Here is a 21,229-nt window from a genome sequence, read left to right as displayed (position 1 = left end):
TTGAAGTGACACAGTTTCACCTGGGCTTGCGTTTATGGAGGAGAAACTGCCAACGGGCTGTGCGTTGTACCCCAAGGCACGACTCCAGCCAAGGGGAGGTCAGCCCTCACCTACGTTTGGGCTGCTCTGAAGCACTGCTAGCAGTGGCTGCCCGCGGGACGAGGGGAGCTGGAACGTGTGGCGTTTGACAAAGCTGAAGTGTCTTCCAGCCTCCCTAGGCATGGCCCAGGTCCTTCGCAGTGCTGGCTGTGTAGGGCTGGGAGTGTGATTATAGACATCTGGGCTTCCTAGAGGTCTTCATGCCTAGAATTAGGCATGTGTAAATGGGGAGAATTAGCTGAGAGGTGGACCAGAGACTTCCACCCCCCCCCACTTTAGTTCAGAACGTGAAAATGCTGATTTACTTCCCACTCCGTGTGGTGATACTGAAGCAACAACATCCAAATATGCTTCTAGGATGCAGCTGCCAAAGAAACGTTTCACAGCGAACACAGAGGGGCATCCCTGTGGCAGCCTCAGCTGAGGTGCTAATGATTTCATAACCTGTTCTTTTATTATGCAAGCTATAAAACCTGCTGAGACTGTTCGGCACAGGGGTGTCTGCTGCCAGGGCAGGAGCCAGGGCGCAATGGTGGATCAATAATGGGTTTGCATGTGGAATAGATCTGTACTGTGTGTTTTACATACATGGCTTTGAAACTACAAGAAAACAGCCACTTTCTATTTCCATTTGCATTAGAGACTTCTCATGAATATCTGAAATAGACATTTATTGTGACCATAACCCTACCACAAATTAAAATCAGATCCCAAGTCCCCTGTGAAAAACCAGCTCATTATAATGTATGGCAATGTCAGAAATGATACTAAATGACACTTAACTTTAAACCCCAAACACTATGCTTATCCATGGCTTAGGGTTAAATCTACAGTGGAAATAAGACCAGGAGCTAAGCAAGGTTTACAGGGGTGGGGGACGTCCCAGTAGATGTATAGCCACAAGCTAAAGAGCAAACAGCTGGTTGTATGTGTCTGCCAAATGCAAAGTCTCTTGCATATATACTGCTGCATTTCTTGTCTTAAGCCACAGATTACCTTTGTTACATATCCTACATAGACTGGGCCAGATTTATACGAGGTGTAGTATTGTTGATTCAGATGGTTTGTTGCTATAGAGAAAGAGATAAAGGCAGATTTCCATGTTTGTCTAAAAGGTATACATCTGAATCATTATTCCTAAACACTGAGTTTCTCATCAATTTTTATGTATGAGCCATTTTAAGGACTTGTTATCTGGTAGGCTAATACCAGGGCTAAATCTGTGCTTCACAAAATAGAGAGAGACCCGGGGCGGGGGGAACCCAAAGCATGCTGACCTGCAATCTGACTTTGCCATTATTCTTTACATTCATCATATTTGCCTTTCCTATTAAAAAAAAAAAGAAACAGAACAACAACAGAAAACGCAGAGCGGAGTGAGTAAGCCATGGCTTCCGACCCCTGGAAATCAGCCATACTCACTGCTGTGCAAATTCCTGCTGCTCTCTGAGCTGAGATCATACTGTTGGAGATGGCAAGTGTATAGAGCACAGTTCTGTATCTTCCATTGCTAAATATTAACAGTAAAAAATAAATGCAGGTGATGCAACAGGCTTTGACTGGGCCTATTTATGTGACTGTTGAGATATTTTAAACAGATCAGTCAAATGTCTGGCTCCCTGTGGGCCAAACCAAATAGATCTGATGTTATTGTACACTGAGCGGAGCTGCCACTTCATTGTTTAGGTAAAGTTAACATTTTTTTACATGTTCACCTGCACTGTATCGGCATGTCTCAAGCTATGTGTGTGACAAACACTTTGTTTATTTTATAGGAAACATCTAGAAAAGGGCACATCTCCTTTCCATTCCCCCTGTTCCGTCTCTTCCCCTTCCTAAGCTGACAGTCCCTTTCCCCTGCCCTCCCAACAGCTCCAAGCAAACAGTTTAAAAAAAAGAAAGAAAAAAACCAAAACAAAACCAAACCAGCTAATGTTTCTTGAATGTCAGCATGCTCTGACTTTGTCAGGCCAGCAGCAGAAACAAATTACATTGTCAGAGGCCTTCGACTGACAACTCCAGGGTACCCGTTCCCACAGTTTAAATCTGGAAACTCTTAATGCAAATGTTGCAGTTGATTCCAATGGCTATAGTGGCACTTCACTGAAAACCAGTACTTTGGAGTTTGATTTTGCAGCATTGGGCAGTCACTGTGAGTTGAAACAGCGCTCATGTTCCTGGAAGGGCTGTTTTCAGACCTGCATGTCTACAGGAGACTCAGGCTATGTCTAGATGAGTGTCATTACTTCAACCATGCAAATGCAGTTACAGAGGTCCTTCTAGCCTGGTCAGCCTGGTCTTTTTAAACTATTTTATGCAAAGGTGATTCCTCTTTGCTGAATTGTAATGCTGAAAACGGTGAGGTGCAAAATCTTAAAGTTTCTAGTATCCTCAGAGTTTCAAAATTCACCTAATTCAGTTTTTGACTCTGCTGATCATAATGCTGGTCTATTACTTCCCCTGGCATGGCAGCTTTCTAGCTAAAGCACTGTTTCAGCAGTGGTTCTCAAAGGGAAAGTGGAGGAAAAAGAAAGAGCGCAAACCAAAACTATTCAGGGAGTAGGCATGAACACTTACAGTTCATGTTAAAGACTTGAAATAATTAATCAGAAAAAAAAATTAACAGTGTGTTAGTTCATACTCCAGACTCTTGGAAGTTGACAGGATGACCTGAGCTTTTGCATGACTGCCTACTGACCATTAAACCCTTTACTCTAAATTGGTGCAGCAGATGCTGTCTTAATCTTCAACACAAAGTTCTGGTTTGGGAGAATGTTTCCTCCTTAAGACAACAGGTCTCTAATGACAAAAAAAAACAAATTAAAAAAAAAAAACAAACAGCTGTGAAACACTAAACCAGAAACATCAGTATAAATTCAAAAGTAAAGATGTAAAATAAACTTTTTTTTCTTAGTGCAAGGTAGTGTATCTTAACATGCATAAGTCAGCATTTCAGGGTATAATTTAGGAAAGTATCTTCATAGGTGTCGTACATTTTTATGGGTCTTATCCTGTTCTAAATGTATTAGCAGCAATCCCGTGAACTTCAATGGCAAGAGCATCCTGCCAAAAAGAACATCTGCCATGGTGGGATCAACCTCTTCTTGTCTTTCTCAACTGTACTGTACGTGCTGCACAAGGCAAATATGATGAATGCAAAGAATAGTGGAAAGCTGGATTGCAGATCAGCATATTGGCTTCAGTGATGGTATCAAGAAGAGCAGCAAGGGCAGAATTTGGCCAGTGCTTTCAGGAGAAATGCTGTGAATATTATGGTGATCCTGCTGCTTCACTTCATAAGCTAATCACCACCAGGGGTCAGGAGAAATTACTCAGTAGTAGTCTACAGATGTCAGGGTGTAAGGTGGGGATTTTTGTTTTCTTTTGAAGCATAAGACATAGAGATCACTGTCAAAGCTTGTTTTACAACTAGATGTAGTGCATGTTATATACTGTGTGTTTATGGAGTGTGCGTGCATAAGTGCGTATGAGTGAGATTCCCAGTTGGTTTAAATCCATTGTCTTTGGCAAAGCTGCACGCTGTACACTATTGAGAATTGGCTCTATTGCTGTTGATATGTTCATGCTTCTTATTGTTTTCTCAAGTTATTGTGTTAACTGGGTTACAGCTCGGGAGCTCTCTTTATCTTTCAGGTTTATATTTCCTCAGCGATATTTTGCTCATAAACAAGCACATTGTTGAAGGTCACCAGGTAGACTAATGTGCAAAGCTCTTCAGGAGAGAAGTTTTGAATATGCTTCTGATTCTCTTATTCCAGAGAATGATTCAAAAGAGAACAGCAGATTCCTGGTAAAAAAACTAGATATATTTGCCTTTTCATATTTTATCCCATTTCCACTTGCTTCTATTTAAAACATTTCATAATAGTAAGTAGCCTTTCTGCTTTAAGCTGGAGAGTCTAAAAAAAAATGTGCTTGGTGTCTGACATTACTGACCACTTAGACTTGCTGCTTTTTATTATAAGTATTGGCTGGTTTGTATGCATATTTTTAAAACTAAGATTTAAGATTTACATGTTATCTGGAATTTGATCTGTAACTTGAAAGGCTACTGTAGCCACGATAAGAATGAAAATAACCCTGAACTGTTGAAAATTCAACTCGGAGCACCCAAAGTGGTAATGACTGCAATAGTAGTTTTGTCGATATTTATAAATCAATGCAAACCAGAGACTGGATGTTTTAATTTACTGCAGTTTCAATGTAACTGATACCCTCAAATTTAGAGCTTTAAGCTTTGTGAAGTGCAATGTTATTGCAGGGCATGCATCCAATTTTTAAAACATTACATAGATTGGAGACAGATGAGCTTTTCAGAATTATTTTAGGCCTATTTTGATTGAATGCCTGAGATGCATTTTCCAGTGGAAATTAATTGCATTGATGTGAAAACAAATGAACTCCAACCTCAAAATTAGCTGCAGGTTCATGCTCGAACCAATACTTAAAAGGGAGGGAGTGGGCATAGATAGTGACTGGAAATTACAATGACAATATACACTTCGTTGCAAGAATAAAATAACCTTTTTTCAATGCCTGCTCTTTTTTGCTGTCTCTCTTAGTGTGCGTGCATCCGTAGGGAGAGAAATTTTCCCATGTATCTGTGGTTGCACATGAGTGGACAATGACTTTTACTAGCTATCGCTTCTTCCCCTTGCACGCGGCTGGAAACTTTTGCTGGCCCGTGTCGGCATCTAAGTGTCTGAGATCTCCAGCAGCCACTACCTGTAGTGCTTCTGTCATTGCCGTGGGGCATTTCTGGAGCACACCGTTCAGGGGGACTCTTCTGGGGGACTTTGTTAGCAAATAGCAGCTAACATGATTTCTGGTCTTAAGTGAAATTTGCCTTAGCTATGTAAAAAATGCTGTACATGAGCTTGGGATTCCTGTTTGCTCGACTGATGCGCTGGATCCGTGGTAACTCCCATTGAGATGTAGGCAGAGAAGGCAACGTGAGCTCTTTAAATAACGAGAGCAGACAGTGCTGGCTCGGAGCTGATCTCTGTTGAAGTACAGCTGCAGCAGTTCTCCATGACTTTGTTCTTTCTGCCTTGAGATTCTCCTCTTCCCCGTGCTTCTCATAATTTGTACTAATACAGCTGTCAGTTGGGATTTTTAGCATGTTTAAGAGATGAAGCGCGTGCAAAGGTTCCTCCCAGGAAATGGCATATATTCATTTTGATCTTTATGAAAGTTTGAAAGGAATCAGTGAAGTGGCTTGGAGGTGGGAATAGGGTCACTGAAGATATATAGCTATTTGACAGCTCTAAGATATTTTTACACCTGGAGGTGACTTGCTAAACAGATAATTGGGAGCACACCCTAATGTATGTACTCCTCTCCCTCCTCCCCCACTGCCACCCACTGAAACAACCAGCAGCTTTGAGACGCTGAGCACGTTTGGGGCTGTGACTGTGGTGGGCCATGCACAAGTGCTAACTTTTCTCTGGGCTGTAGAGAGAGCTGGGCACCGCAGGAACATGTGCTGATGGCAGAAGTGCTAGGAAAGCAAGGAGTCTTAAAAAGCACAGAGTATCTCTATGGTATTCTTGTTAAAGGATGGGATTAAGAGCTGGATTTTGGTCTGCCGCTGATCTCCTATCACATCTGAGACGTCTCCAAGCTTCTAGTTTTCTATTTTACTTATTTGGTATTTTGTTTAAGAAATCATGTTTGTATTTTCTTAAATAATGTCTTTTTTTTAAAAGTTTCTACAGTATGTGTTACTTTTATAGTATTTTTGGTGTTGAGGGTAGAATTTAGATCTCAGTAAATAAATCATCTCACATGCGTATACCTACTTGCTTTCCTCACTAGTGACTGTGGGCAAACTCAGCTTTCCTTAGTGCATACAGCACAGTTGTGTCTTGTCAGCTTTAGACAGACTAAATCTGCCAGTGGCAGATGCTGGAGTGTTTTTCTCTCACCAAGACTGTTTTCATTAGTCAGTCTTTTTCTGGCAAGATTGTGACCAAATCGATGCTACAAGTCCAACTGTAGCATTATGGCTACGTCTGCTATGAGTGGTATTGCCACATGGTCTTGACACCCAGGAATGTTTGGAGCTACTGTCTTTGGCTTTGTACAAACCCTAGGCTGATGCAAATGAATGAGAAGCTGATGGCTAAAGTTTTATTCATTTTCACGGGTATGGAGCTGAAGAAATGTAAAGATTCAGATTCATCCCTTTTTTTTTTTTGGAAAAATTGCTGGAGGCTCCTTTTGGGGTGCACTGTGTCTTTCTGTTGACTACCACAGCAACTGTGTTTCTGTGGGGACCTAAGTTAGGTGCTTGAAGTGAATTGGCCGTGATAGAAATCAGCCTGGGATTTAAGGCCTGTCACTTAAGTAGCAAACTGGTGTTTTAATTCAGGACCCTTCTTCCAACCTCCTTGGGCACCACAACCTTCCTGCTCTAACTTTTACAACACTGGGTGTGGGGGCAGATGAGGGGACGCTGAGGAAGAAAAAGTCAAGAGATGTTAAGCCATCTGAAGCATGAGGTCTCCATAGCAGTCCTGTCTGCCTGCAGGCTTATGAGAAGATCAGCAAGTACATCTTTCTTAGACATGCAGGCAGGCAAACATCTCCGAAACACAGGGGCATGAAACTGCTGCCGCAGCATCCATCATCCTGTGGAGGACAGTGAAAACATGTGCTGTCATCTTTGACATTTTAATTGAAAAGAAAGTTTACACAGATTTCGACCTTAAGCAGTGTGTTTATACAAGTGTATACAGAGAAATAAGCTGTCAGTTCAGAGCAGGCTCATTGCTATAGGAGTTGGTTTAGTAACTGAACAATCCAACATTAGCTCACACACCTTGCCTTGTTCCATGCCTCAATAATTTTTAGTAGAAATACTTTGCCTAGAGGCATGCAGTTATTAAAAAAGAGGCTCAGCTTGCTTAAAGTCTGGAATTATTAGCTCATGGTAACAAGCCTGCACTGGAGAAACTGTTGGTTCTTTGTTTTCATGACTTTGCTGTAATTCACCGTCTTATTTTCAGAGACAAACTTCTGCTTTGTTTGGGAAGTTAAAAAAAAAAAAGAACAAAAAAAAAAAAAGGAAAAATAAATCACTTCAAAAAGATTCTTTTTTTCAGTTTTACTATAAAGCAGGGTTTACAAAGCTCTTTTATCTTAGTATTTCTATTAAATTGCACTGGTCTAAATAATAAGGGTAAACAGAATTTTGAGAAATTTGTTTTACCACATTTCCTGTATAGGGATCTGTTGGTAGTGAGTACTCATGGAGAACTCTCCAAATACCCTCTTGGTCCTTCAAGAGTACAAGGAGCTTTTTCTCCATCCTTTTTGCAACCTCCTATTCTTTTCAGATGCAAAGTTGCGAAGGTCAAATAAAAGCCATTTGCACTGCTGTAGCATGTTTGCAAATGGAGTCACTTGAGCAAATGAAGGCTCCAGCACCTTCAGGTAGCACAAACCTGGCAGAAGAGTTACGTGATGTTCAGTTGTCACTTTTGTCTGGATGCTGGGCTTAGGTTTCTTTCCAGCTGTTTAACCTGTTGACATTTTTCCTCAATGAGCCTTAAATTTTCAAGTTATCTTGAACTTGCTTGCCAGCCTGGAGTCTTAAGACCGACCCTTAAAAAGAATGGACATGTTAGAAAACGTTTGTGTAAGCTTTACTGCTGTTATTATTCCTGGGTTTAAGTCAGCTGCCATTTGGTACATTTGTGTATTACTGCTACCTTTTTTTCTTCAATGACAACTGATATGCCTGTATTTGTGGTGATGCAAAATCATGTGTTTTCCTGCAGAATTAAGCTTGTTCCTGAGCTGGGAGACCATGATGACAGTGGAACATCAGTTTGACATCGTTGCTTGCTTTCATGATCAAATCATGTTTATGCTGCAGTTTTTTGTTTTTGTCCCACTTTTTTATTTTATTACAAGAATGTGTTTTTATATGAGCTAGTGCTTTATAATCCCTTGAACCTGCCTTTCGCAGTGTTTCCTTGTTTTGCTTTAACTATGCCATTATCCTCCACGTATCATTTGTGAGTTCCAGCTGTGTGCATAACACTGTGCAGAACATAAAATCTCCGAGGAGGTTATAGTCTGAGAAACCATTCTAGCTTTTCGTATTTTTCTTGTAATGGGTCAGGCAATAAGACCCAGTGAAATATTTAGAGGGAAGGGAAGATTGAAACCAGCAGTTTCTAAGACCTGTAAGAGCCAAAAGGCAAATGTTAATGGGTTCTGTGAGGCTTCCAAGGACCTGCTGGTCCTTGTACTTATGCTGAATTTGCAGAGGTTCCTTAAACATGTGTTCAGGAAATATAGGTGGCATTAGCACAACTGGAGTTTCTAAAGGCAAGATTTATCATTGACTAAATCTTTAAATAGAGTTTGGCCCACTAAATACATTGCAGCGGTGGAGCTGCCGATTTGTGGGGCTTTTTTCCTACAAGCTCGGGTGAAAAGTACGGAATTCTTAACAAATTTTGGAGGTGTTTCTAGTATTTTACTGTACATATATCCATTCCCTGTCCTTTTTTGGTTTTTTTTTTTTTTTTGGCTTATTCTTTCCCTTCAGTTAGATGTTCTGTCCCTGTGAATTAAAGCAAGTGAGCAAGAATGCATTTCTGATGGGGTTTGCTGCGTTCCCAGTGAACAGCTTCTTAGGTGACATCAAGGGATTTATGAATTGAGAAGTAACATCTCTGCTTGCTCTTGACTTCGTCCGTATCATTTCATATCTGTATGCTGCATCTTGCTCTGTTTGTGATGCTTTTTGCTGCATTTCTTCTACCTCTGTGCCAGTGTATAGCTTGTTATCTTAATTGTGCTAGCTCTCCTCAAACACTTACAAGGGCTTTCCCTTCACTTCTGAATCAAGCTTCTTGTGTTTAAGACTTTTTGCAGCTTAGCCTTATCTTATCTCAGTCCTCCAGTTTCTCATAACAATGTCAAGCATCACTTTCACTTTGCCAGTGTCTTTACCAGCAGCTAGTTTCTCTTTCCCAGGCTGAAATCTCTTCTCATCCAACACTGGGAAAATACCTTAAGGTAACACATATATGAAAATATATGCACACTCTGTTTAAAAATCTCTACAGAAAGCATAGCTTTGTCTGGGTGCTCCCCAAATCCTCTAAGTTATGAGCCACAATTTTCCCTCTCTAGAGTATTGCCCTTCCTGTGTCTCAATCTTAGTTACTCCCTTCCTCTTGCAAACTTCCTCGGTCCTGTCGTTTCTGAGCATAAGAGTTAAATAAAAAACATACAAAGAAACAAAAAAGAAACCAGAGGAGTGCCACTAAACTATCTGCAATTCTTTAGCATATTTATTTGCTTGTGTGTTCTATCTCCGTCCTTTACTTTTCATCTGTTTTGTGTCTCTAGATTGTAAGCACACTGTGTAAGAATTGTCTCTTATCTGTGTTTGTACAGTGCCAGGCTCAATGGGGTCCCGGTCCCGGCTGGGACCTTTGGGCACCACCACAGTATAAATGTCTGCTACTGATAATAATAATCTACCCACATCATGCAGATGTCTGGATTGTCTGAGAAATACAAACAAGGATCTTTACTAGGTTGGCAGGGAGCCATTAATTTTAGGTGCCAGTTTTCTTTTCCCCTGAATATGGTTTGGCTCTCTGAAAAACCCAGCGACACAAACCACCCACTTTTTGGAAGGCTTGGCTCTCTGGTGATGCTGTGATTAAAACATTGTTAAACATGGGATATGGCAGGTCAGGTGAGGTCCCTGCAACTATGTGAGGTATTCCAAGTACTTGTCTGATGCTTTGTTGTTGCTTTCCTTTGTGTTTGTTTTTTCTTTCCTCCTCTGAATGACGAATAAATTGAAACTAGACAGAACTGCCCTACTTTTTGGGGGGAGGGAGCACCTCAAATACTGGACCACGAATGAGGAAAGCTATAGTTGGATTGATAGGCTTAAATAATGGCACTGTGGATGAAACAACAGCAGACCAGCAGTAAGTGAGGCAACTCCTCCAGTCAGTACACTTTTTTCAGGTTAAAACATCCCCTCCGCGTCTTTGCCCTCTGACTGAATTTTTCAGATATTGAAGGCCAAGGACAGCACTTGGGCCAGGTACTCTGGCCTCAGTAGCTCCTGTGGAAGTGATTTGCAGCTGGTCTGTAGAATCATATGCTCCAGTGAACTTACTTTTTAGCAATGAAAGTTTAATTCCGACAATACCTGCTTGTCCATGAGACATTCAGAGCGTAGACTGTAGCCAACTGTGCTGATTCTTAGCATGGTAGGCTACTTGGGTGCTTCAACCTGAAAGCCACCCAAACCATGTGCACATACTGACATACCTTGAAAAGATCCAGGCTGCTGGTATGCAGTGGTTGCTCCTCATTACATTGATTGTACAGTATTAGCCTTATTCACCCAAGTCTCCCTATTGCTTCCACTTGCTTTCCCTCATTTGATCCTTGGTCTATAAGCTTTTTGGGGCAGGACGTCACCCACAGTTTTTGAACTAAGGCTTCTAGGCACTGTTGTAATAAATATATGTACATTCGTATATATACACACACATATATATATAAAAATGATGAAAGTCTGGGCAAGTCTCTGTTGCGTAACTGGAGTGTGGTGCAGAAATCCCTGAGCCAGTGCTGACCCAACATGGCGAATTGCCACAGCACAACCAGCCACCTGTGGGTTGCTCCTGTGTGAGCTGGCTGGGTCTGGAGGCCATAGAAAGTCAAGAGATTAGTTCCTTTGCTCCAGTGCAACTCCATATACTTATGGCTTTATTTTTTCCATACCAGAGCCAACTAAAGTAGAACAAACTGGGTTGCAGTGCAGGTGTTCTTGCTGAGCTTGCATGAATGCTACATGCAGGAGAGTAAGGAGCAGGAGAGAGGTCATGGTAAGGCCCACTGACCCGGAGTGCTTTACCATAATAGAAAACATATTGCAGTGATACTTTAAATAGCATCAGTCCAGCTGCACATAGCCCTGAATGGTCTAGGTCAGTATGAGCCTAAGCTTATGAGACCTCAGCAGCAAATTGTCATCTGCAGAAACTGTCTGTGAAGACTACAAGTTAAGGGAAGCCTAGTCTTTTAATAGACGAATGTAGTGTTTAGTCATCAGACAATCTAGAAAACTGGGTCAGGTAGGTGTTGCGTCATAGCAGACAGAATATGGTATTAATCAAGAAGGCACATAGCGAAGTATATATCATAGATATTTGATTACATTAGTGGAGTTATCTGTAATTGTTGGGTAGAGTCATATGATGGAACATGATCGAGTCACCATGGCTTACCAGGGTACCGCCCATCTGTTTAAATGTTAGTAAGGATGACTCATGGTGTTAGCATGGCTGTGCAGAGGGAGGGGAGCCAACGTGGTCAGTTACAGCAGCTTGGCTAACATGTGATATTTTACTAAGCCACCGTAACGCTATCCATCCAGGCCACGTATGCCCAAAGAGATAGTGTACGAATGCTGACTGAGACCCCATCGTGTCCAACAGCAGGCTCCTGCTGCAACACAAAATTCTTAGATTTGGGAAAAAAACCCACAGATGGCCAGATTTTCAGTGAGGTTGAGCACTTGCCAGTTCTCTATCTTATCTGTCCTTTATTTGTGGGCTGTTTGCCCAACAACCCTATTTATTTAGCAACACAGGTGCCAAGGAATTAAAATCCTCAGTCAGCAATATTGACTGACAGGCTGCAGGCAGCACCTCCTCAGCATTTACAAAGAGAGGAGCAGAGTCGATGTGTCCAACATTAAAAATAACAATTATAAACTCTCACTGGCTTTCTTTGCTGCAGGGTAGAAAGCAACAACAAAAGAGATTGTGTTGTCCTTGGAAGGAGAAGAAATGTCTTAGACAAATTGAGTATCTCAGCCTATTACGGTTCTGTGCCATACACATTCCCTGAACTCTGTGCAAGTGAGCGCGCACGAGCACGTGCTAATCGATGACCTGTATTCAGTGTGGAAGCAATAGAAGTATCCGTGAGTACTGGCCAATGTCAGCTTCCCCAATGGGGAGTGGAATCTGGTGTGCATTATGTAGCACTTTTATTGGTGGCAGGAGCGGTGCAGACTTTTCGACAAAGAGGGTCAGCCTTGAAGCACAAGGTTTCTCTGACTGCTCTGCACCTCTTTGCAAAAACACCCTTGGGAACAGACTAGCAGGAGTGTAGCAAGAAAAAATACCTGAAGTACTGAGGATTTTTTTTCCTCTAGCTAAGTGTAAAGCGTATGCAGACCCCCAAAGCAAAGCAGCATTAAAGGTGAAACTGGGGACAGCAAGGAAGCTTCTTTGCCATTTTAATAAATACCAATGATTCCCTTTTGCCCAAGTCCCATATTCCCAAACTCATTAAAGCAATTTTGGAAATTTTTTTGGCTCTGGAACATATAAGCAAAACTGAAACTGTGCAGTCCCTTGAGAATCACTTGCACAAATTGCATAGGTCAAGCCAAAATAAGTTTCTGTCAAACAGCCTAACACCTAAGCTTATTATGAAACTGCTGAATTGTACAAAGGGTCTGTATGTGGGACGGTCTCAGAATGAATAAAGGGGAGGGGCTGTTGTCATGGAACTTGTTTTACTTCGGTCCCACTGAAGACTCAAGTGATATTTCTGTTGAATGCATTGCTCCTGTTAGTTCCTGTAGGCTGCGTCTAAGCCAGTGGACCCAGAGGGCTGCAGAGCTCCGGCGGGCGGGTGGCTGGGTGCACACCTCAGTCTTGTCCCAGGACAGGCATGAGAGTGCACCAGCACTTGCTCCTTTCCTGCCCGCTCCTCCCTGCCCACTTTCCTGGGAGGAAACCCCGGGTGCATCCATGGCAGGGGCTGCAGCACGCTCTGTTCTGCTCCTCCCCCCCCCCCCAGCATGGGGGTCTCAGCCCTTCTGTATGGCAGCTGTCACACAGACTTTAAAGTACGAGATAGAGAAGACCTGTTTGAGCTTGCTGCCTGCTGCTCAGGTGGTAGTTGAGGTGAGGATGGGCCGGTGGGAAGTGGACTCTGCTTGTGGGGGTCACCACAGCCTCTGGAAACCAAACTGAGATTGTTCTCTTCCTCACATTCAGCCTGGTAACTCCTCACTTTCTTCTTTTCAAAGGATCACTGAATCTGCTTTTCGTGCTGTTTTGACCCTGTCCTAATGATTCGTCAGTCCTCTTGTGCAAATGAGTGCTGGTACATGGAGCAGCTGTGTTTTAAGTGGAGAGTAGGGTGGGTCAGGGGCTGTGTACATTATTTTCCGAGCTAATTTTTCCTGCACTACATCCTTTCCATTTACACCACCTCTACAGCTCCCTAGGCTTAGCCTTGTGCTGAGCTGACCATGGAGTGCCCTATCCCCGAATTGATTTGTGGTCCCTCACAGTGCTTCTTGTACCCTCTCACAGGGTTGCACAACGTATTTGGGAGATACTGTCTTGAGTTTCTTTGGGGGGGTATGAAGATGTGAAGTACATCATATTCCTCCATCAACAGATAAGCGGGGAAGCGTAGGAAGAGCTTCTTGTCTGTATCTGAGATACATTTGTTGTTGTTTTGGGTTTTTTTTCCCCCCTTCTGAATAAGTACTGTATGTGTCTGGGAGAATTTTTAAAACATCCTTCAAAACACAGGCTTTTTCTCTCCATGGAGAACCAAGACAAAAGGATGGGTTCAGTCATGTGCAGCTGCTAAAGAGAGGGCAGCTGAGGGCAGGGCTGTCTGGGCAGGGCAGGGACTTTGAGGTGGCATTTGTTGGGACAGAAATGTTTCTGGGGGGAACGGGCTTGAAGAGAGGAGGGTTGAAGGACTGAAAGTCCAAGGATGGGAAATACTGGGGAGTTTTAGGGAAGAAGGGATTAGGTGGTTTGAGCTCTGGGCAGAAGAGGATGAGACTTGTAGGTCAGAAGAAGCTGGTGTTGCCATGAGACAGGCACCTCCGCTTTGGGAGCCTGGATTTGGTGTCCTCCATATGGGTGGTCTGTGAATCCCATTGCTCACAGCCTTTGGCCTCTTTGCTTGTTGTTAGATAAATGGAAGTGACAGCTAAAGTTAGAGGAGGCGTGTATGTATTCATGATTGCCAGTATCACTTACAGTTGGAGGGGCAAGAAGTAAAGCCCCATCATTTGGTGTGACACCGTTCAGACCAAGTGGGAGAAGTGACTGTCTTCCCCCTTGCAGCTCTGAGGTTATGACTCTGCTTCCCTGACCAGCCCAGCTCAATTTTGAGGGTTTCATGGTTGGCTGTGGATTTGTCACTGAAGCAAAGGATGCTTCTGCCAAGGCTGAAAATCAATGCTGATGTTTAGAGGCTCCAAATTGTCTTTAGACTCTTCCCATGCTCCCCCCTGCAAAGGCTTTTCAAGCTCCTGGACTATGCCCCCTTCTCTCCAGTCCTTCTCACCTCTAGGTGTATTCTCTCTCCTGCCTAATAAACAGTGTAAACTGCCTATTATACTGCAGAGCATCCTACTCTGTGAGAATTTAATGGAGTAGCTTATACTAGCAATGTTTGTTGAGGCACTGTATGTGAAAGCTTTCTTATTTTCATGCTTTTTGAAAAGGTAACCAGTTCTATTTACCAAAAACTTCAGGCAACTGATACCTTCATAACTAAACACCACTCATAACTTCAAAACTAAAAAAAAAAAAAAAAAAGAAAAAAGCTGATTAATTTAACTAATTCCCAAGACCACATTCTTAAAAGCTATTTTCAAAGAGTTGTCCCAGCTTTGTTTAATCCATTAATTTTATGATTCTTCTTCTTTCTGAGTGGGCCTGCTTTCTCACATGCACTCTTTTCCCTGTGCTGTACTTAGAAAAATCCTTCTAAATCTTTTGAACTCCTTTTGCCAAAATAACTCACTCTGCTTTTTTATAGTCCGTGCTTTTTGCCTTTACAAGCTACTTAATCTGAATATAATTTTGCTAATTTTCTTTCTTTTTTTCCATTTTCTGTGCCCTGGTGACATGCTAACTGGTAAAATCAGGAACCTTGCTTTGGAACAAAGACTTGGTAGAGTTTCACAGGAGAGAATATCAAGAGATGAAATACTCATTTTAGGGTAGTTTATTTACAGGTGGTAAAATTTCAGAATTAATTTAAGAGTGTTTAATTTTCTGTCATAGTCTGCAAAGCTATCAGCCAGATATTTCTGTTCCCGAGGGCTGAATTTACAGCAATGCACTGGTGTGGCATGCCAGGAAATTTTCCTGCTTTGTCTGTAGAAATCTTTTGCTGGCCACTGTAAGATGCAGAGGTGCATACCCTGAGAGTGGCTGTTGCGTTTACATTCATGTTCTGTCAGTGAACTGTACTGGTGCTTTAACCGATAAACAGTAGAGGGAAGATGATTCATCTGTTTCTTGAAAACTTTCTGTTCTACTGATTTATGCAGGAGAGGACAAAAGTGGGATTGGCTTATCTGCGCCTGCTTGTCTAGAGTTGCCTGTGCCTAGCAATGGCTGGCATGGTAAGGCTTGTTTTGGTCTCCATAGCCCGTGACAGCTTTCTTTCCTTTTCTCCTAGGCCTGTCCCAGGTTCTCTGTCTTCACTACTGCACCTACACAACCGACAAAGACAGCCTATGCCTGCCTCTATGCCCGGCACCCTGCCCAACCCTACCATGCCTGGATCTTCTGCTGTACTCATGCCTGTAAGTTTTTTGGTTTGGGTTTTTTGGTGGGGAGGAAGGTTGGTTTTTTGCTCGATTCAGCCTATGCAGAGGTGACAGTCTGCTGGATTTTCTGAAAAACCAAAGTGTAATGAGTTACGGAAGCCAGACCCTTTTCATTGCTTCATCTCACACAAGAGTATTGCTGGTGCAGTTAATGGCATGTTAATTAGTGTGAGAGTGATTAGACACAGTTTACATGAGACTACAATTTCTGGTTCTCACACTTGGTCATGTAGGGGAGATCAGTATGTCTGCTGGAGCAAAAAGTTTTTTCTGAAGACAGACAAAACTGGAAAAGCCATGTACATAAGTTACACCAGTGAACTCTAAGTAATCCTTTTGTTTGTGGGAGATAATCAGCTAACAATAAAGAAATGTGACTTACTTTTCCAGCCTGGTAACTTGCACTTCATTAGAATTTGGTCATGATCACTGCTCATCTTCCACTCGTTTCTGCAGAGATGGGAACATTTCCCATCTTCTGGGAGACAGGGGTGCTTTGCAGTTGTAGCTTCAAATTCTTAAATTATTTTAACAACCATTTCAGTATAAGACATTTGGGCAGATTAGGGGTGGAGATAAGTAAGGATGGCACAGGGAAGAGGGGACTGGGAGAGGAGAAGTTTAAGTTTCATTCCAGGATGTTCAGTTTGGAAGACAGCCTGAGAGCAATTGACCATGGGAGGGAGGAAAGCACTGCTTGTTCTGGCTTTGCTGGAGCAAGGGGGACATTCCACAGGGCTACAAAGATTCAGGTTTGGCTGCTATTTGAGGAGTCATTAATAAGTTATTAATTAGTAACTTGTCAATAAGGCTCTCCTGGAATATTGACCAGTAACTTCAAAAAAAAAAAAAAAAAAGACATGTCACTGTGGGCAGTTTTTTTCTGGCATGATTCCAAGGAACCTGAAATGGAGCAAACATCCCGCTTCGGTGTAAGCTCAGGGCCTTCGGATTGCTGCCGGGGAGCCCTTCGGGCAGCTCTCCTTGCTGACAAGCAGGTGTGCTCTGGCTGAGAAGCCCGGAGACGTGAGCACGGAGGCGAGACAGACCCTATCAGCGCTGGCTGCCCCAGCTACAGCTCCTGCACCACAGCCTTCCTGAAAGGGCTGCAGAGGAGATGGCAGCGGGAGCCGCTCCTGCCCCATGGGGAGGGCGAGGGACCCTGGCGGAGGCAGCTTCTCCCCGCCAGCGGGCAGTGGGATACTGTCCTCTCCCCCAGGCCCAGCACCCATTCTTGCTGGGATCATGGAGGGTGGGAGTCAATACTCCACCGCAGGGCACAAAAAATAGTTCCCCTGTTTGGAAACGCTCAGGAGGATCCAAAAGCTTCTTTCCTGTATCAGCCAAAGATTCAGGGGACTGGCCCAAAGCGAGGCAGGGTGCTTAGCTCTGATTGAAAGCAGCACCAAAACCCTACTTATCCCCCCTACCAGTCACTAGCAGTGTAACAGGGCTTGCCTCTTTTCGAGGAAGACACCCCAGGACATTATTTTATCCAGGCCTTACTGCCCTCAGGTTTTGTTTGAAAATCGTATCCTTCCCTCCCAGCCTAGTGAGATTCGCTTGCAGAAAGGGCTCTCAATAGCCAGGAGGAGTTCTGCTTTCTTTTTTGCTATCTCAGCAGTACATGAAAGCTTCCCTTACAAGACATATGGAAAACTCTTTTCAGCTGAGCAGTCCGAGTGAAGGAAAAAGAGCCAACTCGTTTTCCATATACTCAAGATTGTGGATTTTTATTTATGTTTTTAACAAGCTAAGTTGGGCTGCACTGACAGGGAAAGCCACAACTTTATACAGTGATGCTTTTAAAACCACTTAACTCCAAGTGTTGTTATATTGAAAGGGAGAAAATCATTACAAAAAAGCTCAAACCTGGGTGGCTGCTACATTTGTTTAGTAAAGAACCCTTTTCTTTGTAATTGGCTGTGAGTTTTCAGGGCCGATTCTGATGAAACACACGCCTGCATGCATACACACATGCAATTCACGACACAGATTGTTATTTTTCCAGTCATGACATGAAGAAATAAAACTGAGTCCATTTAAATAGAAACTGAGCATAAATTCTTGCAAATGTCTCCAGACGTTTTCAAACCTTTTTTTTTTCTTTTTCTTTTAAAAGATGGAGCGACAAATGTCAATGAACTCCAACATCATGGGGATGCAGGGGCCGAACATCAATAATCCGTGTGCTTCACCTCAAGTCCCCCCAATGCATTCAGAAGCCAAAATGGTAAAAACAGAAAATTAAAAAAATATATATTTTCTTTTCTTGTATTGCTCTCGCGTACTGGTTAGCCAGACAGTGGGGGATGTAGCCAGACACTGCTTACTTCATTCTTAGTCATATGTTGTACACTTTTTTAATACTCTGCAGTAAATTGCCTTTGTGTCTATGAACTTTCAAGATGTTCCTAGTCCTAGGTGAACTCTTGGTGAGAGGGAACTGAAGTGAAGGGTGGGCTATCTGATCCATACTGTGTTAAATAGGATTTTTGTGGCAGATTAGTAGAATTTAAGCAAATGGTCTGGCTGGTTCTCTGATGTCTGCTCCACATCTTGGCTTAAAGAAAATTGTAAGTTAGTAAAGAGTGAAGTAGAAAGTGTCTGATGTGGAGGGAGTGTACATAGTCTTTGTTTTTTCCGGATATGTGCATGGTGTATCAGGGTAATGGCAGTGTTAGAAAAGCAGACCGAACAATGTTTATAAAAATGGGATGTTTTCTATTGCTTGGGTGCAACAAAGGTGTTGCTGTCAAATAGAAGAGTCAGAATTTGGATGAAAATAATTTTTTTATACAAGTCAAATGTCATAGTGTTTTTTAAAGTTGTTGTATGTCTTACAAGGTCAAGGCTTCTCAGGCATATGCACTGGTATAGGATTAGGGTAGGTAAACTATACTTCAGGTGGGCATTTGTGAGTTTTCCCCAGCTTTCTATGCACTCTCATGGAGGTATTTGGCACTAATATCCCTGGAACCCGAGTTGATCAATGTAGGAACACTTAGGCTTTTTCAGTTTCAGAACTGCCATTTGCTGGCTAGTAGAAGTACGAGGACAGAAGATTGCAGTTTAACTCTGTAGGGTTTTTATCCTCTCAAGATATCTCATCATAGTGGAAAACAGGAGTAACTTCATTGAACTTCCTTCAGTGGCATTTTGCCAAAGTAAAATTGTCATAGGTGAGAGAATGAAATCAAGCCGACAAAGATTAAGCAACCACATGTTTTTATATATTTCTACTTTGCATGACTGGTACAGCTTTTAAAGTTGTTGTCATCTATCCTGAGGCAAAGAAAAATATCTTCTTGTCTATAGGTATGGTGCATGCAAGAGACTCTGGGATAAGAGCAACAACATATACAAGCTTATTCTATCTCTGTTTTCTTAGATTGGATAGGTCATGCCTTCACCTCACTGTTGGTCTGGGTTAGGCTGTTAACCCAACCTCTGTTAACACCCCGTCTAAAACCACACTCCGTAAACATGCAGCCAGTTGGCCAGAAGAAGAGCAATAGCCAAAAACGTTGGCTCCCCCAGCCAAGGAAAACCTGTGGTCAAGAGTTCTCTCTCTGCTGTACCACACAGTGACGGTGACATGCCAAATGGCAACAGCATCTGCAGCAGAGCTTGTTAAAAACTTTTTGGAATAGGCAAGTGTTTTTTCAACACAAGCATAGCTGAGCCAAGCTAAATACTTCTGGGCTGAATAAATCTAAAACTGGCATCTGTTTTGGGGACTAAAGGTTCTGTAGTTTACTCTCCCCCTGCACCCCTGCCTTTTTTTTACTGGAAGTGCGAGGCTACTTAAGAACAAGATTAAATTATTGGTGCATGTGGTGAGAATTCTGTACTTTACTAGCTGAAACTGTACATTAATACAAATTACTTTTTAATTAAGCAGGTTTTGTCCCTAAATCTAATGTATGAAGGCACAGTTCTTTCAGACCGAAATTGCTATCGCTTCCAAAACACAGTATAGCGAACAAGCAGCGCCTTTGCTTCTCAGGGGCTTTCTGCCACTCTTCCAGAGGTGGAAAAAAAATCTACACACATTAACTCTTAAGAGTAAGAGGCATGATTCAGAGCTCCAGGACCTTTCTTCTTTTCAAACGCAGGGGTATTTTTAATATTCTATATTCTAGTTTTATACTTTGTTTCTGTTTGAGCACACAATGAATGTAAAAAGCCTCTTCACTTAGCCACTGCTTTGAGGAATACGAATCTATTAACAATACTCTGCGTGAACACAAAGTGGAAGAAATGTAGGAAATATTCAGAGCAAAATTATTTCTTACATGTAAGTTCATGAATTTTTAAATCTGAATCATCTGTATTACAGACATGTTTGTTCTTATTAACTATTTCACTTTGCTTCGTGCTCAAAGCATGAGACTTCGCATACTCTGGTGACTTTTTTTAAAAAGTCGAAAACAAGGGTGCTTAGTACCTTACCGGATTGCGTCCTGCATTAGGAAGGAATTTCAGATTTCCCCCAACTCTGCTAATGCTATTACTGCTGGTGCATCCAGCACTGCTTATGTTCTCTTTGGCTGGCCCCACACTGTGAAGAATGTATGTGTGGAAGACCAGGCAGAGTCATCTAAGCTTCTTGCAGCTAATGACTGCAGTAACTGGAGAGGTTTGGGGGACTTTGGGCCTGATTCATCAGCCATCCAAATCCATGGCAGATGGATCAGCATTTTCTTCGTGCCTACATGAAAGAATGCAGGACAGGCTCGTCTAGATGTGAGACCCAGATGTGAGACCAAATCCTTCTGGCCTCATGAAAGTATGTACCTGAGCAATGCAAGCATGATTTGGTATGCAGCAGTCGTAACACTATTTGGTGATGTGTGTGACTTAATTTGCTTCTGTAAAATAAATATGAATAAATAATATCAGCATGGATGCTGTGTGATGGCAGGTTTTTTAGAGAGAGCAGATAGATGGCACAAGACTCACACCCTTGATTGGTTCGCGATCAGTTTGTAGGAGGAAGTGGAAGCCAGCCTGATAAGTACATACATTGTCTGATACACAAGCACATCTACAGACACATATAGAATGTGTTGCGTTAATGTTATGTTTCTATAATAAGCAATTTATTTACCTATATGTATTTAAATCGGCTTGTATTATCTGGCATTTATAGAAATCCACCAAGCCACTGCCACCCAAGATGCTTGTTTCCTTGCTTAATTTTTTCAGGAGAATGTTCCTTCAGATATTAAAGTGTTGTAGATGACATCCCAGAACTGATTTAATTTATCACAACAATCTCAGTTTCCCTCACAGTGTGCCTCTCAATTAGGTTATCACCTAATGCTTTAAAACTGTCCTAGTAAATGAATGAGTGAACATCTAAATCAATACTGCTTTCTTCTTAGATTCAGAGCTGAGTGGATAAAACCTTCCTGCTGCCCACCAAAAACACACATTGAT

The 21,229-nt window shown here is 42.3% G+C and overlaps 1 protein-coding gene across 1 annotated transcript in view; it reads left to right on the top strand.

Annotated features, from left to right (window-relative positions):
- The window catches only part of CREB5 (cAMP responsive element binding protein 5), a 215,458-nt gene that overhangs the window by 130,187 nt on the left and 64,042 nt on the right, over positions 1-21,229 (top strand). The window contains exons 5-6 of the mRNA XM_010577549.1: positions 15,634-15,760; positions 17,907-18,017. Of these exons, the coding sequence (XP_010575851.1) occupies positions 15,634-15,760; positions 17,907-18,017 (238 nt within the window). The remainder of the gene's footprint in view (positions 1-15,633; positions 15,761-17,906; positions 18,018-21,229) is intronic.

This window comes from Haliaeetus leucocephalus, unplaced genomic scaffold (assembly GCF_000737465.1).
Source record: "Haliaeetus leucocephalus isolate CR32 unplaced genomic scaffold, Haliaeetus_leucocephalus-4.0 Scaffold566, whole genome shotgun sequence".
NCBI lineage: Eukaryota > Metazoa > Chordata > Aves > Accipitriformes > Accipitridae > Haliaeetus > Haliaeetus leucocephalus.
The sequence above is the reverse complement of the archived record's forward strand: the minus strand, read 5'-3'. Positions and strand labels throughout refer to the sequence as shown.